This window comes from Pocillopora damicornis, chromosome 4 (assembly GCF_964200805.1).
Source record: "Pocillopora damicornis chromosome 4, jaPocDami1.2, whole genome shotgun sequence".
In the NCBI taxonomy this organism is placed as follows: Eukaryota; Metazoa; Cnidaria; class Anthozoa; order Scleractinia; family Pocilloporidae; genus Pocillopora; species Pocillopora damicornis.
Window position 1 is genome coordinate 21,573,613 of NC_142673.1, and position 25,371 is coordinate 21,598,983.

The 25,371-nt window shown below is 36.4% G+C and overlaps 4 protein-coding genes across 5 annotated transcripts; 2 read left to right on the forward strand and 2 right to left on the reverse strand.

The window, feature by feature from the left end:
* Positions 1 to 84: 84 nt before the first annotated feature.
* Positions 85 to 5,810, reverse strand: LOC113671656 (uncharacterized). Its single transcript, XM_027187901.2, has 5 exons — positions 5,473 to 5,810; positions 4,076 to 4,301; positions 2,886 to 3,426; positions 2,095 to 2,303; positions 85 to 1,438 (listed from the first exon to the last, which is right to left on the reverse strand). The coding sequence occupies exons 1-5, from the start codon at positions 5,517 to 5,519 to the stop codon at positions 1,022 to 1,024; spliced, it is 1,440 nt and encodes a 479-aa protein (XP_027043702.2). The 5' UTR covers positions 5,520 to 5,810; the 3' UTR covers positions 85 to 1,021.
* A 34-nt stretch (positions 5,811 to 5,844) lies between these two features.
* Positions 5,845 to 11,438, forward strand: LOC113671657 (spliceosome RNA helicase Ddx39b). The gene is made up of 8 exons (XM_089202509.1): positions 5,845 to 6,273; positions 7,184 to 7,588; positions 8,048 to 8,166; positions 9,269 to 9,400; positions 10,022 to 10,131; positions 10,484 to 10,628; positions 10,769 to 10,916; positions 11,180 to 11,438. The coding sequence occupies exons 1-8, from the start codon at positions 6,063 to 6,065 to the stop codon at positions 11,194 to 11,196; spliced, it is 1,287 nt and encodes a 428-aa protein (XP_089058635.1). The 5' UTR covers positions 5,845 to 6,062; the 3' UTR covers positions 11,197 to 11,438.
* A 1,647-nt stretch (positions 11,439 to 13,085) lies between these two features.
* On the forward strand, positions 13,086 to 23,088 carry LOC113671691 (folylpolyglutamate synthase, mitochondrial). 2 transcript variants are annotated; one of them, XM_027187942.2, is made up of 17 exons: positions 13,086 to 13,237; positions 13,414 to 13,545; positions 14,838 to 14,891; positions 15,337 to 15,401; positions 15,768 to 15,885; positions 16,578 to 16,655; positions 16,987 to 17,048; positions 17,212 to 17,314; positions 17,590 to 17,667; positions 17,750 to 17,801; positions 18,240 to 18,344; positions 18,907 to 19,035; positions 19,687 to 19,784; positions 20,687 to 20,739; positions 20,935 to 21,010; positions 21,305 to 21,374; positions 21,484 to 23,088. In XM_027187942.2, exons 1-17 carry the CDS (start codon positions 13,148 to 13,150, stop codon positions 21,867 to 21,869), a joined length of 1,749 nt encoding a protein of 582 aa, XP_027043743.2. In that variant the 5' UTR covers positions 13,086 to 13,147; the 3' UTR covers positions 21,870 to 23,088. The 2 variants fall into 2 exon arrangements, with proteins under 2 accessions (XP_027043743.2, XP_027043742.2); XM_027187941.2 differs by having other exon boundaries at positions 13,088 to 13,237; positions 15,768 to 15,897.
* On the reverse strand, positions 22,950 to 25,292 carry LOC113671692 (uncharacterized). Its single transcript, XM_027187944.2, has 3 exons — positions 24,849 to 25,292; positions 23,822 to 24,076; positions 22,950 to 23,434 (listed from the first exon to the last, which is right to left on the reverse strand). Exons 1-3 carry the CDS (start codon positions 25,114 to 25,116, stop codon positions 23,358 to 23,360), a joined length of 600 nt encoding a protein of 199 aa, XP_027043745.1. The 5' UTR covers positions 25,117 to 25,292; the 3' UTR covers positions 22,950 to 23,357.
* Positions 25,293 to 25,371: the final 79 nt, after the last annotated feature.

Below are 25,371 nucleotides of genomic sequence, written 5' to 3' on the forward strand. Positions count from 1 at the left end.
TCCATCTAGCACAAAAATATGCCGTTAGTTTTGCCCACGGTTCCTGGAATCAAACAGTTTTCTTAAATCACAGCATGAGGAAAATTAGCTTTCTCATTGCTTTATATTTTGTTAACTTCATGCCTTGCACCAAATTTTGGAATAGGAATGATAAAATAACCCAAGTAGGTTTTGTACATGTGATACATGTTAACTTCAAGTAATTTTGAGATTACAATTGATGTGCATGAAAATGTCTTCATTTCACTTGCATGCCTGAAATGTACACAAAACAAACTTTGCACTAGGACTGAGTGATAATTAAATTAGGTTGTTTCATGGACAATAATTATGACCAATGTAAGTGTTTTATAATAAGAAGACTTTTAGTTCATCTCTTTTTTCCACTTTTCAGATCAAATGACAAGAAAAAAAAAACACCAGAGATTATGATATTTTTGTGTAGGTATGTAATAGAGTAGCAGGTAACTAAATGGAAGAGTTCAGAATTCTGCTTTAAGCATTACAGTGAATTCTATGTCCTGTGCCTGTATTTGTTTTTAACCAAACACTTCTCTACTTAAAGCATTACAGTGAATTCTGTGTCCCACACCTGTATTTGTTTTTAACCAAACACTTCTCTACTTAAAGCATTACACTACTTAAAGCATTACAGTGAATTCTGTGTCCCATGCCTGTATTTGTTTTAACCAAAAACTTCTCTACTTAAAGCATTACAGTGAATTGTGTCCTGTACCTGTGTTCGTTTCTAACCGAACACTTCTCTACTAAATTATTCAGTGCATTCTGTGTCCCGTGCCTGTGTTTGTTTCTAATTGAACACTTCTCTACTTAAAGCATTACAGTGAATTGTGTCCCGTACCTGTGTTTGTTTCTAACCAAACACTTCTCTACTAAATCATTTCAGTGAATTCTGTATCCCGTGCCGGTGTTTGCTTCTAATCAAACACTTCTCTACTTAAAGCATTCAGTGAATTCTGTCCCACGCCTGTGTTCATTTTTAACTGAACATCTCTCACATCTAGAAACTTAATTGTGGGTCTTCATACCATGACCATCTGTTAGTTTCAGCAGCCTTTTCCACTTTAGGACAGAAACCATTAACACATTCGTCTTTCAACTGAAGGACCACATCACCAAGCTGCATGTAATCTTCTTTCACATTATACACTTGAACTGACACTCGGCACCACAAAGATGCCTGAATGCTGATAAAACATGCAATAACATTGTACTTGTGGTATACATCAGACATCATCTTGTCTGCTCCTTTTTGTGTGGCTCCATAGGCTGCAGACAATTCTCCAGGGAGGCGGATGACAGCCATAAATGGAGCACGCATTGACTCTGGAATGGGAAGAACCTCTGTGTCCCAAGTTTCAGCTAATGTTGTTGATGCCCAAGTTGCAAGCTGGCTGTTGTACTTTGTTATTGCACCCTAGTTACAATAGATATTACACCTCTTCTTAGCTATTGGCTGTCAAGATCACCATTGATTGATTATCCTACTTTCTAACTGCCACACATTTCATTGTAATGTGCTGATCAATTCCAAGCATCAATACATTATCTCCCCTATCTCCCCCCTCCCCCTGGGAATTTGACTGTCATCTGTGCCTGGAGGGGGGTGTGGGAAATTTGAACCTTGCCTTAGTGTGTTGGGGAATTCAAACCAGCAGAAAACATGTTTCAATATTAAATATTGAGGAATTTAAAGATAAAGAGTCTGCTTTTGTGAGAAAATGGCTTAGAAGTAAATTTTTAAATCGCAGAATGATGCTTATGAGCAGAAAAAGCCAAACAACAACACCAAAAACCAATATGTGACTTTGCAACTTTCTACAACATTTGTTGATCATCTAAAGATTGTTGGGAATTCAACTTTGTCTGGGGTTCAAAATGTACACAAGGAAAGCCCCAAAAGAACATCTTGGGGCTTTCAAGATGTTTTCTCTCATCAGAACTACTTCTGACCAATCACATTACTTTCAGACAAGACCCCTTTTCCTCATTCAGTCTCCTTAAATTGTTGGCCACTGATTTCCAGTTGCACAAAGATTGCACAGGAGAAAATCAAGAGAACCATGTACTCACCATGCCACCAATTTCTCTATAAAACTGCACAGCAGCTGCAGCTGAAGTATAAGAAGTGTGATCTATAGTACCCTGTTGAAAGAACCTGTCCTGAAGATTTTTGTCATGGAACCATGACACGACTTGAGGGATGATGACATCATGGAATTTGGGATTCACCCATAGAATAGCACAGCCACGAGGGGCAAAGAGCCATTTATGAAGATTCCCTAGAAAGGAAAATAAGAAAACTTTATTTACCAAGTTTTACTGTCAGTGAAAAAGATCTGCATGCATATTTAAAACTTACAATAAAAATTTAGGAAAGGTAACAAGAAATCATAGCAGGTATAGAACAAGGAAACATCTCCCATGTGAGGATTTTACCCCTACCCTACCCCCTACTATTGCACCTTTATAGTCCTGTATTCTGCTAGGGTGGGGTCAACAGTCAAAACCATCCTGAGTCGCAATCAGTTATAGAACCAGGAGAGATTTTCCAAAAATGTTCCATAAGTTTGAAAGGAAGTGAAAAGATTGTTTCTATTTCATTCCAGTAATCACCCTGCATACTTTTCTCTCCCTTGCCCCAGCCCACACATGGAGACTATAGACTGAGGTGACAAAAATGAAAACAGTTACAGACCTAATGGCTGAATTATTCATTAAGATCCAGAGAATAAAGGGAATGATCACCAACCTAAGAAGCTCTGATTGTTAAACCAATTCTCCTAGTCAGTACTAAAGGAAATGTACAGAGAAGAGTACAGAGAATGTGGATACTGATATTTGGGTGTAACGGGTTAACTTACCCACAAAAAAGTCTGCACCAATCCTCTCAAGATCCAATGGGATTTGTCCAGGAGCATGAGCACCATCAATCAACACCAAAGCATTGTGCTTGTGACAAACCTCTGATAGCTTTTTAATTGGAAGCTTCAATGCACTAATACTGGTGATTGCATCAATGATCACTAACTTTACATTTGTGTTCTCCTGCAAAACTTTCTCATAGTGTTCCACAATTTCAGTAACTTGGTACTTAATAGAACCAGTCATGTCTGAAGTTGGAAATGTGACATTGAGCACTAACAACTTTGCCTTCTTTTCTTGGCAGATTTCCTGAGCTGTCATTTGGACAGCACCGTAGGTCTGATTTGTTATCAGGATTCCATCCCCCTCTTGAAAATTAACACTGCGCAAAACTGTATTAATTCCTGATGTGGCATTGGCTATGAATACAAGATCTTTCACATTTGCTCCAACAAACTTGGCTACAGTTTCCAGACATGAATTCCAAAGATTTTTCACCTTATATCTAAACCAGATATCAGGACATCTTTCCATCTCTTCCTGAACAAAAAAAAAAGAAACAAAACAATATAAACAGCTTACAAATTCAACATAATCTACATTGCTAACTTCATTATTTCTTTTTCTTCTTCATTACAGTGACAGCAGACACTGAGTGGCTGGAAAATTACTTTTAAAAGCTGACAAAAAATCAGTTAGCAGGTGTGATACAGATTAAGTTTTACTTCTGAAAGAAGTCACTTAACACTTTAAGCTACATGGGTGGCAAAGAGTTGGACAAAATTTCTCCTTATGATATCAACATAATATCAAGCAAACAGGAAATGAGAATAAAAAAAAATATCCATTATGGGATTATAAGTTGATTGGATCAATATCAGTATCTGGGCAACTGCCCACCTACCCCTCCCCTAACTCAACAACAGTCAATTGACAACAATTTAAGGTTAATGTTGGGTTAGGGGAGGGGTAGGTGGGCAGTTGCCCAGATACTGATATTGATCCAGTTGATCCACCACCAAATTGGCCAAGCTAACATCATCAAAATTGTAAAATTGGCAGACAGTAAGGAGAATTACTGATAAGATCTGAAGTTAACCCTGAAGTAAGTTTTTGTGGAGGGTTATCTGTAGTAAAACACCCAGAGAAATCCAAACACAAAAAAAACGTTAATTAATGTTAAAATTACCTGATACTTCCATTGTGTTTCTTTGACCTTCTTAGGAATAGTACCATATGATCCATTGTTAGTCACTACGATGCTTTCATCAAGGAGGAACAAGTTCTTTTTTATATTTTTACCAAACATGGCAAGCCTATAATCTTTCCCAAATATAAAGGTGAATACTGCACTAACAGACTTGATTACTGCTGCCCACCACACAAATACAACAAAAGTTCCCAGCTGAAGAATCCTGAGGTTTAAAAAAAAAAAAAGATACCAAATCCTTGGTGTTACTACCATCACATTAACCTACATTATTCTATCTCCTAGTTAGCTATGACTGGTCAAGTTACAGGGTTGCATTTCACTGTACCACTCATTTAACCCTTTAACCCCCATGAGTGACCAAGACAGAATTTCTCTTTACAATATCAATACAATATCAACCAGAAAAGAGTGATGAGGATAAAGAAAAATATAAATTTGGGAATAATTAGTTGATCCATTACTAAATTCTCTAAACTAACATTATGATGATTGTATTGTTGACAGTGAGGAGAATTACAAATTTGATCTGGAAGTTAAAGTGTTAATTCAAAAGTTTGTGATTTGAACCTGTGACCTATACGATATCTGTACAGTGCTTTACCAATCGAGATAAAAAGCCAACTGGGAGCTTGTCAATATGTCAGTTAAAAATAAACCCATGAAGTAATGAATAAATGACTGTGAATATATGAAAATCATATATGTGACCTGCAGATGATATATGAAAGTGATCTATCTCTGCAGTTCACATACATGGTTTTCATATATTCACAGTCAATCAAAATACTGTAGATTCGTAGATCAGTTATTAAGTCAGAGTACTGGTCTGAATTTAAGGACTATGGATGATAGACGCTCAATAAACTACAGATTGTAGATGACATATGGTCTACCTTTGTAATTCTCCTCCAAAATGGTTGACGTTAATATGACATTCATGTGATCTTAAACAGATCAATTCCAGAAAAAAAAATCCTGTGTGTACATTTTTGTGGCTTAAAAATTTTGAGACTTTCATATAATTTTTCTAACAATCATTTCCATTTAAATAGAAATGATTTAGAAATATACTGGAAGCATGCATACCTAATGTACTAAATTTTATGTAGTCTTTCTTGTACAGAAAGTATATCCACTTTCCCGTAAAATATGAAACAAGTAAGAAAAAGAGTGTATTGTATCTCAAATAAATAGGCGCAATGACCACAAAAAATAAATATATTGATAATTTTATATTCAAGCTTAGTACGTGTACCATCTTGTGCTAGTGCTCGTGAATTGAATAAATTTCACAGTTTACTAAATTTCATTTTCCAATTGTAACGTGAGCTCAGTGTAGACTTGAACTATGAAATGACAACTTTAAAGAATACCTCCTCATACGGCTTCCTTTCAGAGAGTCAGCATCCATAGTTTCCATAAGTAAAGATTCTTCAAACACGAATTCGCTTTGTAAACATACAACAACAAACTATCGCAACTCGATCGAATTTACTTCACATACGCGTTGTGTGAATTACAGAACAAAAGGTATGGACTGGAATGAATAGATCACTGAGTAAAGATTATGTAAAAGTTGTGACATATCGTCAGGTTTTTTTGAAAAAACCACTAAAACTCGTGCAAAAATTAGAATATTCCAGCAGATAAACCCCTGCTCGTGAAACTAGCCAATCAACCGCCAACGGTTTTGCCAACGTAAATAATTCCCATGATCCATTACAAGTGTGCGCTTCATCTGCGTCATTGTAGAGTCGGTTGATTGTCTTTGATTTTGTAGCGACGTTAAGGTAGAATATCCTTCGAAATTCTCTTTCTTTTTTGCCCATCCATGATTCAGTTCACCTTGATTCGAAAGCACACAGCGGCCTTCTGAAGGCTACGTGGTTTTCGTCTCCGTGGAAAGCTATTTTTTCAACTAAGTGCGTTTCGCTCTTTTCTGTCAAGGCGGCATTCTTGCATCATGGCCGAAGTTGGTGATGAAAACGAATTGTTGGACTACGAAGAGGAGGAGACAGAAACCCCAGCTGAAGCGCAAGCGACCAAAGATCTGGCAAAGAAAGATGTTAAAGGTACCTACGTCAGTATCCACAGTTCTGGCTTCAGAGATTTTCTCTTGAAACCAGAACTTCTTCGGGCCATCGTTGACTGCGGATTCGAACATCCTTCAGAAGGTATAGAAAGCCTACAATAATTTACGTTGTATTTCAGTTGCAAAAACCGAATTCCCTTTTCCAGAAAGTTTTTTTGTGTCTTTTGTCCTTTGAATGTTTTTATTTTCCCTTCGATGTGTAAGGTGATGGAAAAGTCTCGGCTTAATAAAAATGTAGCTAGTTACTGTTTGAAATGAATATTAATGAGATAATTTATTAACAGAAAATGCTACAGGGCGTGAAATTAACTTTTTTTTCTGATAACCACTTGGCTCCTAAATTCTTCAAAGTGGTAGCCGATTCAAAAAAAGTTGGTCGCCATTTTCAAAGACAAACAAAATCTTTCTTTACGCTGTCAGCGTTTTAGATAGACCCTCCAAAATTAAGTTAGGGAAAAGATCTTTAACGTGCTACAAAGTGGACACTAGGATGGATGATATACAACTTTCAAGCTCATCTTAATCCAATATGGCGTCTAGTTATCGATCGAGGTGCATGTGCTACGTTTTGGAAACAAACTTAACGAGGAAATTCGCCGCGGATTTATCTTTGGAAATCTTTTTAATTCGCTATATCTCTTGGTAAGGTTATGATGAAACGTTCTAGTGGCCAATTTGGCGACTAACTTTCAGGATTTGGTCGCCAAAGTGAAAAATTTAGTCGCATTGGCGCCTGTACTAGGCGCAATTTCACGCCCTGTGCTATGATCTTTTGTTGTGAGATCCATTACCCATGTTTGGCCTAAGACTAGTTAGCGTTTCCATGATGGAAAAAGAAATGAAATCACATCTTTTGAGAACTCATATTGGGCAAACAGGAAAGACCACAAGGAAATCCTGTAGATTACTGCATGCATGTATTAGGTAATAACTCGTTGCATCTACAGTATTTGCAAGGTTTTTTTTACAAGATGTTCCCTTCTTTTTCGCAGTTCAGCATGAGTGTATTCCTCAAGCAATCCTGGGCATGGATATTATCTGCCAGGCCAAAAGTGGAATGGGGAAAACAGCAGTGTTTGTTCTTGCAACGCTTCAGCAGCTAGAGCAAATTGATGGCCAAGTCAGTGTGTTGGTTATGTGCCACACACGAGAGTTGGCCTTCCAGATCTCTAAAGAGTATGAAAGGTTTTCTAAATACATGAATAACATCAAAGTTTCAGTGTTTTTTGGCGGCATCAGCATCAAGAAGGACCAGCAGACCTTGAAAACCAACTGCCCACATATTGTTGTGGGTACCCCAGGCAGAATATTGGCACTGGCACGAGAGAAGTCATTAAATCTCAAACATATCAAGCACTTTATCCTTGATGAGTGCGACAAGATGTTAGAACAGCTTGGTAAGTGTTACAATCCTTCCCTCAGCAGTTCCTTCCCAGAGTTGTTGTTGAAGTTGATTTGTTCTGGGGTGTTGTTAGTCTCTTTTCCTTGAGCCTTGGAAGGGTTTAAATTCCTTGGGGGAGACATTTTTAACTTTCTTTTATTAGATTACCCTCTGTTGCTAAATACTTCCTTAATTCTTGAACAGCTGCTATCCATGCATTTATATTTGAACTTTCAAAAGCTGTATGTTTAAAATAGAGTAGGGAAGGGAGCATAATACCAGCACAATAATTAGTGGAGGTGCTCTCAAACCATTACCCCTTGATAACCCAAGAAATCACCCTGCTCTTGAAGTCCACTGATCAGTGTTGTCTCAAGTTCTACCTTGCTCTTATTGCATTTAGCCTTAGGTCTAGGACTAAGGTGAATAGTATTAGTGATAGTATTGATTAATCTTCTACTGTTTCATCTTTCAGATATGCGAAGAGATGTGCAAGAGGTGTTCCGCATGACTCCACATGAGAAGCAAGTCATGATGTTCAGTGCAACACTAGCCAAAGAGATCCGCCCTGTCTGCAAGAAATTTATGCAAGATGTAATTATACCTCCTAAGTTCCATTGTGAAGTCTGTTGTTGAGCATTCATTACCCTCATGAAGGAGGTGATGGAGAAGCAGCTGTAAGGCTGATTGGCAATTATTGGCACTTCCTTGCAGCAGAGTTGTTTGGCTTGTTTCTGTTGGCTGGCTTTTGGACTTTTTTTTTTCTCTAATGATGGAGTGAGGGCTTAATAGATGGTTTTTTAATGAATATGCTTGTTTGGAGCATGTTTCTGGGTGTTAATGGTAGAGTTAGGAAAGTTGTATTAGCCAATAAAGTTGTGGTCAGTTGTGTTGGTTTGTGTGCGAGTTGATTTGGTCATTCCTGGTTATTAGCAGTGGGTCATTCATTGGTTTGTATTGTACAGTCTGTGTCTAGGGTTATTTGATGATGGTTGTATGTTTGGCTTGAAAAAATTGAGGTGGTTCCTTGTTGCAAATGTGTCTCTCTGCTTGGAGGTGCCATTGTTGCTTGTCACTATACCTTGGTTCAGTGAAGGAATGTTCGTGGTCAAACCTTCAGAAGTCTTGATCATGAAGTGTAGCAAGCTAGCTCAAGCAGGAGCAGCAGCCATTACACCAAGTCAACTGCCTCATCTGATGTCAGTTGGTTTCCTCTCCTTCAAGTTCCCAGCCCCACAAGCTGTAACTAATTGGATTGTGTGACGTGTTTGTGTTGTTCTTTTTTCATGTCAGATCAAACCTTTGGTAGTTTAAAATAACTTTTGTCGTTGTTGTGTATGTGTATTTGTCTGTATAAGGTGCCTATTATGGGTTTTTTTTGCGTGTTTTGTTTTGTTTTGAATTTTTTCAAGGAAGATTTGTTGGTGACATGTTACAATGCCCAAGAGTGCATTAGGTTTTTCTTATAGTTTAAATTACCATGTAGTACGCTCTTAAGTACACAGAGGTTGATCACTTTGATATTGTCAGGGAATCAATCTTTTTTTTAAGCTCCATTTTACATAGTAATCGTCGTAAATGTGAATTTGTTTTGTTGGGGTTGTTTTTTTGTCTTTACTTCCCCTTGGATGTCATAGTATTTTTTCCAACTCCCTCTTGTGGTAAAGAATGTTGTTCTGTTCTCTTAATTAAACAGCCAATGGAAGTTTATGTTGATGATGAGACAAAACTCACCTTGCACGGCCTGCAACAGTACTATGTCAAACTCAAGGATCAGGAGAAGAACAGAAAGCTTTTCGACCTTTTAGATGTATTAGAGTTCAACCAGGTATCTAGATGTAGTTATAGTCATTTGAGGAGCTGCTGTAGTGAGAGGAGGGCTCAGATCCAAATTGGATACAAAAAGTGTCATGAGAGAATACAAATTTTGGAAAGATATCATTAAAAAAATCATTACAAGAAACCAAGTCAGCATTTGATTCCAAGACTAGCATTACACCATGAAATTGAGTAATACTCAATCAAGATCAAACTTTGTCACTCAAAACTGGTTTCCCCAAAAGTGTGTTGTGAATATTTTTCAAGAATAGGGTTTCAGATTTGCATTATCAGTAGAGTTCAGATAAAACAAGGCAGAAGCTTTGGTGTGGAAAATAGGGCTTCTTATGGGGAAGTTCTTAATAAAGACTGAACAATATTATAGCATTACACTTTATGGTTAATATCAGAGATTTCTAATTAACAAGTTGTGGTTATTTTTGGAACATTTGTTTTTTGATGTTGGTTTTGAAGTTTATCTGGGCTTTTTGTGGTGGACAACTTAAATGCTTATACTATTTGCATTTGGGTCATCTTTGATCAAAGCTTTGACCTTCCACTTAACAGCCGTGTCCATGTTTTCTGTTGTTTCTCTATGGAGTATTGACCTAGTGTAAATGAACTTTTACAGGTGATCATCTTTGTCAAGTCAGTGCAGCGCTGCATTGCCCTTGCTCAGTTGCTGATTGAGCAGAACTTCCCAGCAATTTGTATCCATAGAGGAATGGAACAAGAAGAAAGGTGAGTGCCAGTCATTATGCAGTAAGTGATTTTTTTGTTTCAGTTGCCCCAATTTACAACCAAATGATGGTTTTGGAAGTTAAAAAATATGACGACTTGAATAGGTACTTTTTTCCCCATTTATATACACAGAAAAGATACTATGGTGAGGATCAAACTATCTCCTAAGTTTTGATACTTTGTTTCCTTGTGGAGCCACCCTGTGTTTCTTTTCTCTGTTAGGTTGAAGCAAGTTTTAAAAAAACTGTGTCTGAGTTATATATTTATTTCTTCATTCTAACCATAAGTTAACTTTGGAATTTTGATCCCTTTTACAAATTTTTTTTATGGAATACTTTGTTGTCATTTGCAGATTGTCTCGCTACAAACAGTTTAAAGATTTCTCCAAGAGAATGCTGGTAGCCACCAATCTGTTTGGTCGTGGAATGGATATAGAAAGAGTTAACATTGTGTTTAACTATGACATGCCAGAGGATTCGGACACCTACCTTCACAGGGTTTGTTAGCAAGAATATATCCTTCGTGTGCAAGCCAACTTTTTCCTACTATAACTTGCTCTAGGATTGTACTGCTGTTCAAGCTTAATTATATCTTGGAGAATGTATTGTTTTTCATTTTGATGATTTCCTCCTTAAAGGTTGCTAGAGCTGGACGTTTTGGCACCAAAGGTCTTGCCATCACCTTTGTCTCAGATGAAAAAGATGCTAAGATATTGAATGAAGTCCAAGATCGCTTTGAAGTTAATGTAGGAGAACTCCCAGAGGAGATTGACCTTTCAACATACAGTAGGTGTTAAAGTTTCAGTGTGGAAGTTTTACTCTAAACATTGTTTTTTGTAGCTGTTCAATTGGATACAACTGATTTCTTTAAAAAGGAGAATTTAAGACGCCTTTAGTAAAATTTAAAACATTTGGCAATGTCGCAGGAATTTTATGTAGACAACATGTAGGCTGCTAGTTTAAGATCTTCTATTTTATAATTACTGAACTTGAAGGAAAACTAATGGTACAGGGTTTAAACAGGTTTTCTTTCTGTTTTTCCTTTGCAGTTGAACATGTACGTTGAATTGATGAAAGTCACTCATAAGTGCAGGATCTTGTAAATTAATAGCATAAGAAGTACCAAGGAAATTATTCTGCTCAACTTTCCTTTCATTTTTTACATAAAACATGAGGTTTCAGAAAGGTGTCTCTTTCTGAAACATTTTATCTATCAGTTAGTACTTGTGCATAAGCACAGACTTTTTTTTCTGTTTTTAACAATGTGTGTATTTTTACTGATCATGGAATAAATGAATATATATGAAATGTGGCTTTATCTGTTGGTTCAATTATCTAATTCATGGGTAACACCCTAAAGGACTTATTGGTGAAGAGAGAAAGACTTGTGTAACAAGTTGAAGACAAACAAAACCCTTTAAATGCATAGAGCGACCAACTTCAAATTTCTCCTAACAACATTAGAGAATAGAGCAGATGATCCAAACTTAAGAATTTTGTCCCAAATCCATGAGTTAAAATTGCTTCTCTATGGTCAAGTACATCTTGGTGCGTCCCCTCACACTCATTATGCTAGGAAATGACATTTGTCTCGGATACTCCTCTTAGCTGTTAATCCACCCTTGAAAACAATTATTTCAAGGTGTTCTTCCACCGAAGGCTATTGTTGTGCCGGTGGTGACTTCCTATCTTAGATTACTTAAGGTTTGAGGTCAATCACAATCGTCGGAGATTCTTGTAAATGGGACGAAACCATCGGAAAGGAGATGGATTCGCTCCGAGTCAGTCGACACCACCAAGTAATGAGCGAAAGCATAAAAGGGGTAAGTTTCTAAACTGTGATGCTGCAGCGCATAACATAATTTAGTGATAACAACTGAGTTGAAAACGTTAATTGACCACCGTAAAGAGTTTGAAGGCTGACGTTTCGAGCGTTAGCCCTTTGTCAAAGCGATTGACTAAGGGCTAGCGAAACGTCAGCCTTCAACTCTTCACGGTGGTCAATTTTCATTTTCAACTCAGTTGCTATCACTAAATTACCTGTTAATGAACGAAAGCGTCTGACGTAGTGCGGGAATGTATGAAGTCAGTCGTTACCTGCTACTACCAAACCATCCGGAAAGTATAAGATTTCGTCCTGGGCAAGCCAAGTGGCCCATCCAGCCAGAGCTTATTCCGGTTTCATCAGCATGAAGCGACTAGGAGTATTGCTACTTCCCCTGGATGGGATGCTAGTCTATAGCAAGGTTACCCACAACATTTCATCAAGATTCCCTGACAATTCATTGGTACCCATTTATACTCCTCCAGGGCCCAGTTTGAAGGTTGATTAGTGCTAACCCAAGGTTAAATTTTAATCTGGATTTCTTTATTCCTTTGTTCAAGTGCCTTTTTGGGATAGTTTTCCGTACATATTCTGGACAAAAAGAATCCGACTGACTTTTGTTTTCAAGCTATCAGATTTGAAATCAGATTTCACACTAGCCCTGGGTTATCTTAACCTAGCTTCCGACCCTGGGTAGTGAAAAGCACTTTGGGAGTAGAGACCGAGAGACCGCCAGAAGACCTGAAGACCCAGAGACCTTAAGACCTATCGGCCAAAAGACCAAAAGACCTACGACCTAAAAGGTCCACAGAGCCATTTGGCTCAAGATATAACTTTTGACGTCACTGGTGCGTTTTTTACACTGCACATGAGCTTATTAGTCTTATCTGCTTTCTTGACAATAATCTTAGTCATGGCTGGCATCTTTATGTCAAAGAAGAAGATCTGGAGGGGAATATTCTTTTTTTTTAACAAATTGCTCGATAATACTCCTCTTCACGTTAAATGAGAAATTTTTGAACAGGAACCACAAAGCTATAGTCTCTCTCCTCACAAAAAGGAAAGCCCTGTGTGACGACACTGAAAAACCTGAAAGGTTTATGCCAGTTCCAGTCTCTGCGGTCTGTCTTGCGCAACAGTTGCATTGAACACGTGAAGTGAAAGGGGTCAGCAAGTTGTCTGTTACAGTTTGATGGTGTCAATTTGTAAATATATGGTTTCTCGCCGCTTTACCACAGCGGTACAGCTATCAGCAGAAATCATGCAACAAAGGACTTATGAAGTAAGTTGGTTTGGGGGTTGTTTTGCTTTTACGAAGATTAAGAAGCAACCGAGACTTTAATTTCGTTGCTCAGATATGCAAAGCTGAAGGGCGGTCTTGTTTACTGTTTTGAACTTGCACTCATCGTGTAAATTCTACCAAGCATCTTTGACGAGATCTAATGACTTTCTTTGAAGGATGCTGTGAAGAAACTAAACTCTCTTCAAACGAATGCTCAAGTCCTGGAGCAAATCCGCAAAACACGGGGAAGGCTGGCGCAGAATAACTTACCGGAGATGAGAAGCTTCACTGAGCGAGCTGGGGTTAAAGTGAGTTTTACTGGTTACACTATCCTTTGTTTGTTTTTTAAGCTACCGACAGGTTATCTGTTCGTTATTCTTTTTCACCTACAAGGCTCGGGAACGTGTCAGAAGCATATACAGTGTGTAACTTTAGAAATTCTTGCCATTGTTGTTGTTATTTCACGTGACGTTATTTTACTTTCGTGACAAATGTGAATTTTTGGCGGGTAATCATGTGTTAACAAAATTAGTGATCGTCATTTGAAGGTGAGATGTGTGGCCATGTCTGTGTTTATGGGGTGAAATGGGTAAAAACGTGAAATGTATTACAAAATTTTAATTCTTTTCCTTAACAATCTTTCCTTAATATTGTCATTTAAAGTCTGGTAGAAAAGCATTAGAGAGCGCGATTTGAAACACTGCACTGTGCTATTGCGCGCTGAAGCTTGTCAAGTATCCAACATACTGTCTCTCCGATTGATTGTACAAAGTAGAATCAGTTTAATTTAATGAGATTTGTGCAATGAGAGCGTTATTAAATTCATGAAAACAACCATTCAGAACAACTCAGATGTCTCAGTTATAGTTAAGGGGGTAAGTTTCTAAAGAAACTGTGGTGCTGCGTCGGTAGGAGAGTACAACAGGGTAATTTAACTGTAAAACTCTGATGAAGGGCTAACACTCGAAATGTCAGCCTTTAAACCCTTTACGGTGACCAATTTACATTATCAGCTCAGTCGATAACTCTAAATTACCCTCTCGAATATATTTATCAGATTTGATTGGGTTCAATAATGCACTTTGTATTATTAATTGCCAATATTTTTCAGTAAAAACAAAAACAAAGCCCAAAAAAAAAAAAAGATGAGCAAATGCCAAGTGAGGGTCAATGAGGCAAATTTAGTTTTTACAGAGGCAGCACTGATTAAATATTCATCACTGATTTGACAAAAGAGTGAAAGGTGCATATATCAATTGAAATCAACTTGAAACAGTTTTTTAATCATGTGTTTTTGAACTATTAAGTTCACAAGAGTGTAATTCTTTTATTAACTAACTTCTATTTTGCCTTTTGGGGTTTTTTTTTTAATTATTGCACTTTGCATTTTATTGGTGACAACTTTATTGTATATAGTTGTTTCTTCTTAATTTAACTGGACGTTGTGGCTCCATTTGGATGAAGGGTAGCATTAAATTTTGGCTTACAAATGGAAGTTCAGAAATGTTTTAATCACACAGAGATACTATTTGCAAAGAATAAGATATGATGGCTAATACCCCCTTGAATTTTTAATAAGAAAATGGTTCTTTGTTCATAGATGGAGGATCTAGATAAGCTGTCTATTATTCACATTAGCGGCACAAAAGGAAAGGTACACTATCATTGATTATTTTTTATTCTGAAGTAATTCATCTAGCCATCTGGTATCTTTTAAACCTAGATTAGCTTAAATCACACATTCCTAAGTTCTGTTGAAGTGTACAATCAGTTAGACCTCCCACGATTCAATTATTTAAATTTATACTAACAGTAATACTCCATATTTCAGAATTTCCTTGCTTTCAATGTTTGGTTGCAGTCCTAATTTCATATCTGCAGGTTTCTGTTTTTTTTTACGTACACAAAGAATGATGTAGTACATATTAGTTGAACTGTCAATGTTCAGTGGTTGATTATTTATGAACCCTCCAACTCTCAGGAGTGACCCAAAGAGAATTCTCTTTTAGATTTTTAAGCTCGAATTTTAGGTTGATTGAAGAAAAATTATTTGCCTTTTTTAGAAACAACTTTAAGGTTTTCCCTGTATTTCTTTGAAGGGCTCAACTTGTGCATTTTGTGAAAGTATTCTACGTCATGAAGGCCTGAAAACTGGATTCTATAGGTAAAATGAATACAGATGTAAAATCTTATGTTGAACAAACAAAGGAGAATTTACAAGGACCAAGAACTAGCAGTAAATTCACTATAGGTGCACTACAGGTCTGATCAAGGAAAATTAATCAGGAGCTTTTGTCGTGATATCATCAGCTTTAAGACTCAAGTAGGACTTAATGGTTGTCTTTGGTCAGGTTTTACCTGCTAGTAAAGTTTGTTTGTTTTGTTTGCTTTGTTTTGAGGTATTTATACCCCTGCTACAGTGTAGCTTCATGGTGCAAAGATCAGGATGAAACACTCACTACTAGTAGTGTAGTTTACAATAGAATTTTATATGTAACAGAGTTTAACCATGCAAACTTGTGTCACCCAGCTCACCACATTTGATGGAGGTCAGAGAGAGAATCAGAATCAATGGGAAACCATTACCTAAGGAGACGTTTGCAAAATATTTCTTTGATTGTTGGGATAACCTATTAAATAATGGTGATGTAAGTACCAAGGTAATTAAGTACATGTTATTTAATGCTTCTTGCATGTCAGAAAATACATAAGCTAAGGGGTGAAGAGTTTAGAAAGTGCAATACATTGGTATACTGTCTCAACACTGTGTAAGGTTTCTGATAAATGTTTTGGTAAACTGAACCTTACAAAATACTAGTGAATTGGTTGGATAATAAATGAAGATGCATCAAAATACAATACAACTTTCAGTGATGAATTGCAGTATCAAATAGAGAGAGGGGGTTTAACAACTTACATTAATGTACCAGAAGTAACTAGCCACTTTGTAAGCTTAACCCTTTAACTCCCAAGATCTCATTATCAATTCCCCTTACTGTCTGCAGAATGATTCTCATTATGTTAGTTTGGGGAATTTGGTATAAGATCCAGTTAGTAATCGTATAATGTATATTTTTCTTTATTCTCATCACTTGTCTGCATGATATTGTATAGATATGGTAAGGAGAAATTCTCTCTTGGTCACTCATGGGAGTTAAAGGTTTAAGTCTTTTTTTCCCCTCTTACTTCTATACTAGAGTATAATGTTACTGTAAATCTATGCTCGGTAGATTTGATAATGAAATGTGATTCTGATTTATCATGCAGCCTATGTATAATATGTCTTTTAAGAATTAAAATATGTCTTGGCTCTAATGAATGCAGTTTTATTGTGTTTCAGGAAGAAGGGAAAAACTCTATGCCAGCATACTTCAGATTTTTGACCTTGATGTCGTTTCATGTCTTCCTGAAAGAGAAGGTATAACATGAATGTAAAGTTAACCTACTAATTTAACCCTAATGGTTAAATTTTTTTACTGAAACATAACATACCAGTAAGTCTAGTTTTATATGTTTGCCTTACTTTGAACTGTTGCAAAACCAATTACATTTTACTTAGAGAAACATGATTTAAGTCTAATTTTGTTATATTAACTTTTCTACGCCTGCTCAAAATAATGCAATGGATTGTGATTATTTGAGCTTGCATTATTATGTTAATTACTATAAGAATTACCAAGATTATATATTCAGTATTCAAATGTTAACCTAAATATATTAAACTAAATATGATTTTGCCCTGTTTTGAGGTTGATGTGGTAATTCTTGAGGTTGGAATTGGAGGTGCATATGACTCTACCAACATTATCAGGTATTTGTTTGTATTCCATCTGTTGTTTGCTGTGTAATTACATAACAATTAATGCCCCAATCTCTTGAAATTCCTTACACACTAGTTTTTATATTCAGCTAAATTTGTAATTTGTGATGGAAATATCAAACTATAATATTGATATTAATACATGTCTATCCAGAAATCCTGTTGCTTGTGGAGTGACATCCCTTGGCATGGACCATGTAAGCACCTTGGGTGGAACTATAGAAAGTATTGCTTGGCAGAAGGCTGGGATATTTAAGGTACATGTTATTCATTATAGCTACCTATTACTGTTTAATTTCACAAGATTTGCATTCATCATGAATGCTCAAAAGGGTACTTAAAGAATTGTTTTTTTACTAATAATTACAAACTGCAAGCACCAAAAAAAAAATCAAACACATGCAATTCCATAGGGAAATGTTGGGTGAACCAGAAATGAAACAGTAGCCATGCTCATTGACATCACATATTAAGATGACTTTACAAGTCTTGTAATTTGCCATGTCTTCACTTGTTGCAATTGTATTTCCAGCCAGGAGTTCCTGCTTTTACTGTCCCACAGCCAGAAACAGCCCTGGATGTTGTGGCTAATAGAGCAAAAGAAATAAAGGTACCAGTCAAATTTCTAAAATTTTTTTTAACACCTGAACAATTTTCTGCAGTCATAATATTTATTGTAATCACATTTTCAGGCTCCTCTTCACATCATTCCTCCCTTAGATGACTATCCAGGAGGTTTGCCAGGTATTCCTACTATCTATTTTACCCTTTACCCTCAATTTCATGATCTTAGAACTAATTCTCTTTACTGCCTGCCATAAATCAATATTTTTCTAGAGTCACTGTTATTGCCTGCTTGCTTGTAAACACAATGTCGGTATTTACTGACTGGCCATTCCCAGGAAATTACATGAGTGGGAAGGGGTTTAGGAATAGGATTGCATACATGTACTCCATATCCTTATTCATATTTTTTGGGGAAAAATGTAATTTTAATTTTTAAAATAACTAATTATGAAGGGGAACAATTTACATGTTTCTTTGAGAGAGGAGAATTACCGGTAATGGCTGCCACTTACCTGCAAAAAAACTTTATGTTAAATTCATATTTATACTTCTTATGTGTTTTGATTAGATAATGTCACTCACATTTCTTTTTTTCATTTTTGGGTACTTTTTAAGTTCTTGGTCTGGAAGGAGATCACCAGTTATTGAATGCATCCCTCGCCATACAGCTTTGTCAAACATGGGTTTCAAGAAAATACACAAAGGATGATAATCATGAAGGTTTGATTTTCATTTAGTTGATTGATTATTTGAATAATTAGCATTAAGATATTTTGTTAAAGAAATACATACTCTTGGGGGTAAGTGAGAATGCACAGTAGAAAGGGCAACCCTTTGTGCTAAGGAAAAGTTTGAATTGGTTTTGAAATTTATGCAGAACTACATTTCATTTGGTTTTCACTTGATGCTGTGCTCTGTGTGAATGATTTTGAGTAATTGCATGCATCCCTCAACTAGTTATGAATTGCAACATAAACACAAAAACTAATTGTGACGTAGATTTCTCATGTATTTCTCTCTTTTATTCATGTAATTTTGACCAAAGACACTTTTATATTCTTGGCCAATTCAGTGCCTTGGTTGTGCTATGAAGCATTGTTTTCTTGAGGCCCTCAGTATATTTAATCCTTGTGTTTTCAAACTTAGGATCACTTCCCACACTGATTTAACCAGAGATATCTCAGATTATGTTTACTGGACCATTGAGAGTTGCCAATAATGCAAAGTTCTCAACAGTATTTAAAGGTCAAATAAATGTTTCCATTTCTTCTCTATCATCTAGTGGAAAACGAAACAAGTGTAGAAAAAGCACCCAGGGAAGAGAAGTTGTCAAGTGAACCCTTGACTAAAAAAGCTAAAATTGAAGTTCCTGTTGCACAAACATTTGAAATCTCCAATACTTTTAGAAGCGGTAAGAAAACAGTTCATCTATTTCAGTTATTAGTCAAATATCAATTTGAAAATGACTTTACTTTCTGTGAAGGCCTATTACTGTTTTAAATTATGTGCTCTCTGCAACTGGTTCTGTCCTAACATGTTAAACAAATTAAAGCTTTGTCAATTAGCAAGCAGTTTTTGACTTAATTAATTTTTATGTCTCAAATGTCAAAAAAGTAAGTTTAATTAAGTATGAATTGGATTACCAGAGGATGTTATTTCTCTGTCTTTTTAACCCATAAACCCTAATGTCACTATGCACATTCTTTGGTTTGCTTGTTATCTAAGAAGATACATTTCCTAAGGTGCTGACAATAAGAAATTGCGTAACAATCAAAAGCTTTTTCAGCTGGAGATCATTTCTATCATTCTTGTGACCTTAATGTTTGATTCAGGGGTGATATTGTAAAGAAGAATTCTATTCCAGTTACAAGACAGGTGTCCTGTATTAGGAACCCTCATTAATCAACTTTTATATCTGCTCCTGTTGAATAAAGACATCCTTTGAATACAGGTTCATCTTACAGTAGATGTGGCAGGAAAGTTTGGGCCTTGGGCAAGTGTCCAGGCAATGTGGGGTTTGCAAAACAAGGCATCACTGTATTTCTTATTTTAATTGTACCAGGATTGAAAAATACCAGATGGTGTGGACGAAACCAAGTCATTGTTAGGCCGGCAGTTACTTTTTATCTGGATGGTGCTCACACACCAAGAAGTATGGAGGTACAGGAATACATACACTGTCTGATAGCTATTTAAAGTTAAGAATCAAACCAGAACATGTAAAGGCTGGTGTCATCATAACACAATTTTCAATCAAGTTCTGTATCAATAGTGTCACTGGATTGCTTTGCTTTTCCTTTACTTTTCTCTTTAATTTATCAAGAAAACTCACACCACTCTTTCAACCAATCGGTTGTGAAACTAAAACCAATTATTACTAGATTGCCAATATTTTCCCATGCTTTAGGCAGTTTGGTTGATTTTACTTTGACCTCTTATCTTTACTGCCCTTAATTCTAATTGGCTGATATGATCACATTGGTTTTGATTATACAACACTTGAAAAGCACCCCACATATAAACCAGTTCTAAGTTAGGTCCATAGCTTTATAAGGGTATAAGTTGATAGCATGAGGAGGAAAACACCAGCTGACAAGGCTTTCCCGTGTGAACAGATGTTATGTGCTTAAAATATATATTCAAAATTGTATTTGGATGCCTGAAACAGGAACACGTCCTTGCTTCAATTTTTACCCTTCATTTAGTCTCAACAACCAAACAAAATTGTCTTTTGTATTTGATTTACTTGAGAATCATACTTATAGAGTGGGTTCAAAGTTTAGCTTCACGACCACATCCACTCTCCTTTACATACTGTACAAATTCTCTAGAAGCACCACACATAAGTGATGTAATGTTCAGAGATTTTATGTCTTTGTTTAAAATTTGCAGCCTTTTGATTACTTGCATTTAGGGTGATCTGCTGTAACTAAGAGCAGATAGAGAAAACTGATAATAACATGAGGGGGTAATGATAAGTTAGTTAGGAAAAGAGAGTAGTGGCGATGAAAAAGGTTTGGCTCATTTTACACTTAAAGGATTTTTATATTCTGGTGTTTTAGGCCTGTGCCAGGTGGTTTAAAAGGAGAGCTAATGAGGAAAAAGAAAAAGAAAGGTGATGTATAGAATGAGCAATGAATTAAATGCAAATGAGATTTCCCATGCAGTTAAACTAGTAATCTGATGAAGGAACAGATCAGAAGACAAGACATTTTAGTGTAAAAATGATGTAAACTTTCTGAGTCTAGGATCAAGACAAAAGGCACACTGTGACATTTTCCTGTCTTTTTCATTTGTGTTTGTGTTATAGTGGGACTGTTGCACGAGTGTTGCTTTTCAACTTGACTGGTGGGCGTGATCCTCATGGTCTTCTGAAACCAGTCATGGTATGTATTTTATTAAATTGTTCCTATTTTTATTGACTGAAATAGAATTAACAATGTTTTGATTCACTAAACTTGCAGCATGAATGATTATCTTGAAAGAGGAAATGTTAGGGGCAGTTGAATGAGTGCTTATTAATGGATAAGTGATAACAAGACGTATCATGTTATCCACCGGATAGAGATTTATCTAGGGGATAGCATTATCCGATCTTTGAACAACCAGGGCCTGCTGATTACTTAGAATCCCTTTGGTGATTTCATGTGTTCATGAGTCCTATGTTTTTCATTTTTCAGAAATGTGATTTTGATCATGCAATTTTCTGCCCCAATAACATCAATCTGAATTTGAAAAGCAGTGATTCAGGTATATGATGTCGAGTAATTTTATTTTGATATTTTGAAGTCATTTGAAGCATTCTTTGCATTGATCCCTGTCGCATGTTTTTTTTTTTTTCCTAATTTTTCTTTCTCAGATCTGACAAATTTTACTGTAAGTCGTGATAACCAGTTACGATGGTGTGTGGAAAACCAACGTGTCTGGATGGCTCTGAGAGGTGCAGGATTCCAAGCCCATGCAGACCCAACAGGGAACTGTACAGAAATTACAAATGGCCACCATGTGATCAAGAATGGTCTTGATGATGGCCCATATTCAACCATATTTCCTTGTGTTTCTCAAGCTATTCGTTGGTTACTGGGAGGGAAAGATCCTCTCATAGAGGAATTTTGCCAGGAGGATCTGCCAGTACCAGATTTTATTACAAAGGCTTCAAGAGTTCAGGTTCTAGTTGGAGGAAGTTTGCATCTTGTTGGTACTGTCATGAAAGTTCTGGGACCAGAAATTGTGGGAGATGTTTAGAAAGGATATGAAAAGGGTATCCATTTTCACAGAATGCTGTATCAAGAGGTCACAGAGAGTTATTCAGCTATTTACAGTGTGTGTGAAAAGGACTTGATAATCAGTGATTTAAAACTTGATTTCTTAAAAATGATGAAGTTTTTATGGTTGACACCCAGATGTAAGAAATATGCTGACCGAAGTAAATGTGACATACTTAATGATATAACTTTGAGAAGAATTCTCAATAACTCAACTGACTGGACTAAGAAAATTAGTTGTTATGATATGTAAGGCAGATAATGAGGCCACATTGCCTCAGCTATTTTAGTGAAACTTTTGTTTAATAGTTTGTATATATAGATATATTTATGTTTGTAAATTACTTGCAACAGTTATGTCATTGAGATCCTGTTTCTCGAAATAACATACCAAATTCTGGTGGCACATGATTCCAACAGTAGAAGCTCTATTTAGAAAATTGAAAAGTTGTTTTACTCAATTTGTAAGCTGTATACAAAGTTTAGATTATTGCATTTTATTTTGTTATGGGTTGAATGGCAACAAAAGCAGAGGAATCAGCTAGGGTGTTGATGGAATTTTAACACAAATGTTAGAACTTACTTAAGTTTTATTCTCCTCTCTCAGTCTGTAAATGTTGCATAATACCCAAATTCTTTGGTTTGGAAATGTACTCTGTTAGAATCATGTGCCTCAGACATAGACTCTGTATGCTTTAGTAAGATTTCTCAATGAAATAATTGGCAAATTTCTTAGATGCAAGTATGTGAACTAGTTGATCTCCAGCCAATTACATGTAGATCACTTGGAATGAATTAGTGTATGTTTTATTACAGAGTATTGTTGCAAGAAACATGTAAAAATTTTGATATAATGAAGATTTCCTTTAGGGATTTGAATCACAGATTGTTTTTCTTTTTTAATTTATGAATTTAAAAGACTGTCTCCCTTGATATAGAATGGATTTGTGTAAATAATTAAAGGTATTTCACAATCTTAGATTCATACATTACCTGTACAGAAGTCATAAATGCAAATAAAGAACAAATTTTGTTATAAAGATAAAACATCACAAAGATGGACAAAAACATTTCAGTGTCAATTTATTCAAAATTGGTTAAAAGGGTAATATGTACTCTGTTTCATGAAGCTCTAATTAAATCAACCTTAATACAAACTTGCCAGCAAGCCAAGACATTAAACAATTTAATTATTACCATTTGTGTCTAACATTTTTTTCAGTTGTGCAATCTGCTTGGTACCCAGAAAACAACAGTTCAATGCAACCATGCGTGGAAAACAGGCATTTTTTTTTTTATAAATGGCCAGCCATCAACACCATGTTTAAGAAAACTATACAAAATAATGTCTATTTTTCAAGATCATTGAACACAACTATTTTGAAAACTAAACCTGTTACACTCCAAATAGTGCTTAAGAGTGACAATACACAAAAAACCCTTTCTGGTGTCCATGGAAACTTCTCCATTAACTGGAAAGAGACATCAAAGCCTGAGCTGCAGCATAGTCATTCCACGGTTGTGTGTTGCCTGCCAGTGTGATGACTGTTTAAATAACAAAGAGGCAGCAAGAATGTTGAGTTTTTCAGTATTGCACGTCTATTATGGTAAGCTATTTGTCCATTCTCGTAAACACCCTTTCATTTATAAAAGCCACTTTAAATTTAAAGCTAACTACCCCACTCAACTTTTGAAGGCAATGTGGGTACTGAAAAAACATATTTTGCAGATCTTCACACTGGTAAGAATTTTTCCCTCTGTACAAACCTTGATTTAACCCCCACCCACTTCACAAAACTGAAGAGTAATATGTCTGATTAACTTGATTGAACTCAAAGGCAGCCTAGATTCCTCAACAAGAACAAGTTTGTGGTTGAAGGTGTGTCAAAGTTGATAGAATCGACAGAAATATTTATATTAATATAAACGGACCTGGATGTATTATGACAGAGGGAAATGAACCGAGAACAATGTTTCCTTGTCTGGCCATGCCAATCAATGTCTCAAGGGTTGACAACAGATCAAAGTCACGTGCTTCTAACAGAGTCGATAGGAATATCTCAGAGACATCTGGGAATAGGCTTGCAAGAATCCCCAAACTTCTCGTTACCCTGTTGCAGTCGGCAAGTCGTGGAGCTGCCTTAAAGCCCGACGGTTCTGGGTGGTCTGAGGAGTTTTTGGGTAGGGCTGAAATAGTTAATTAACAGCAGTTACTTTATAATTATAGTACAATTTCGGAAACGTTCAGGAATAGAAAGTAGCGAATAAATCCTAATAATCAAAATGAACCTCAAAAACGTTCGTGACTCCTGTCTGGGCTTGTGTTGAAAGGATATCTGACACGACTGGAAGTTAAGCTGAGAATCCCCTTCCACAAAGACACAAAATTACACAAAAATCAAAAAAGAGAATCTAGACGCTGGAAATAAACAAAGGATTTTTTTTCTTTTATGAGAAACTTAAGGAAGATCTAGTCGATCGATTGTATAACATTATAAAGCAAAGTCTCTTTGAGTTGCGTTCCTTTTAAATCGGAGGCGACTGCCTGCGTTTCCTTACTGACCCTTACTGAAGGCAGCAATTCCTTTCTCTATAACGATGCAATAATATTTCTCTGGTGTCCTTTTCTCACAAAATTCAGAAACTGCCACCACACTTAGATTCCTGGATAAACAGGTTTTCTGTGGACATCATGTAAGAAAAAATACTGTCATGCACGAACTTGAGTTTCATCATCAATTTTATACAGTGGGACGCGTGCGGCCTCTATAACATACATACGTGTTGAGAACGATTTTGTGATGGGGTAGTCGTTTCGGTAGATTATGGGCTGAAAGAAAGTCTCTTAAACCAAAGCACCACTTACGAAATTTCTTCGGTTGGTTAACAAATGAGATCCGAAAGACCGATTTGATACCGGCTAAAAGTCTGGAATTACCTAAAGTCTGATTGAACTCACCACGTGAAGACCGAAAATCTTGTTTACACGCTGTCTGCTGCGAATCCTCCACAAGCAGCCGATCATTTGTTCGCCGTCTTATAGCTACTTGGGCAGCCATTATCCGTCTTCTCTTAGTTATCAAAATACAGTTTTGACACTCACAATCCTTCCACTTACAAAATCTTTTATGCCCTTTCAGTGTGGTCCGAACACCATGGTGCTTGCATCGCGCACATAGTGGTGTCTTTTTCTGCGAAAGAAGCATTGATCCCTGTTCTATAGACATGTTTTTGATAAAAATCCTCAATAGTCTAGATTGAAATTGGGTCAGGACTTAGATTGAGGCCTTTGAAGAGTTAAACCGTCGCCACGATGGCGAATAAACTTGTCACAATTGTTACGATCGGTCATCAAAGGCCAAGGGCAGTTGCAAATAGTTGGGCAATGGGATGACCATAAAAGGGCGCGATAAAAGTTTTCCCGCCAAATGCTGAGAGACAACAACTAAAAAACGACGACTTGACACCTTTTCCCATTATCT

Excerpts from the sequence above, each read along its gene's own strand:
- LOC113671692 (XM_027187944.2), bottom strand. The coding sequence starts at position 25,116 with ATGTCTATAGAACAGGGATCAATGCTTCTTTCGCAGAAAAAGACACCA. Across the intron at positions 24,077-24,848 it reads AGATTTTCGGTCTTCACGTG|CCCTACCCAAAAACTCCTCA; the intron begins GTGAGTTCAATC and ends TAACTATTTCAG. Across the intron at positions 23,435-23,821 it reads CTCTGTCATAATACATCCAG|TCATCACACTGGCAGGCAAC; the intron begins GTCCGTTTATAT and ends TTATTTAAACAG.
- LOC113671657 (XM_089202509.1), top strand. The coding sequence starts at position 6,063 with ATGGCCGAAGTTGGTGATGAAAACGAATTGTTGGACTACGAAGAGGAG. Across the intron at positions 6,274-7,183 it reads ATTCGAACATCCTTCAGAAG|TTCAGCATGAGTGTATTCCT; the intron begins GTATAGAAAGCC and ends TCTTTTTCGCAG. Across the intron at positions 10,629-10,768 it reads CGGACACCTACCTTCACAGG|GTTGCTAGAGCTGGACGTTT; the intron begins GTTTGTTAGCAA and ends TCCTCCTTAAAG.
- LOC113671656 (XM_027187901.2), bottom strand. The coding sequence starts at position 5,519 with ATGGAAACTATGGATGCTGACTCTCTGAAAGGAAGCCGTATGAGGAG. Across the intron at positions 2,304-2,885 it reads TGGTGCAGACTTTTTTGTGG|GGAATCTTCATAAATGGCTC; the intron begins GTAAGTTAACCC and ends TTTCCTTTCTAG. Across the intron at positions 1,439-2,094 it reads ATAGAGAAATTGGTGGCATG|GGTGCAATAACAAAGTACAA; the intron begins GTGAGTACATGG and ends TATTGTAACTAG.
- LOC113671691 (XM_027187941.2), top strand. The coding sequence starts at position 13,148 with ATGGTGTCAATTTGTAAATATATGGTTTCTCGCCGCTTTACCACAGCG. Across the intron at positions 16,656-16,986 it reads ATGTCTTCCTGAAAGAGAAG|GTTGATGTGGTAATTCTTGA; the intron begins GTATAACATGAA and ends CCCTGTTTTGAG. Across the intron at positions 17,802-18,239 it reads CTATCCAGGAGGTTTGCCAG|TTCTTGGTCTGGAAGGAGAT; the intron begins GTATTCCTACTA and ends GTACTTTTTAAG.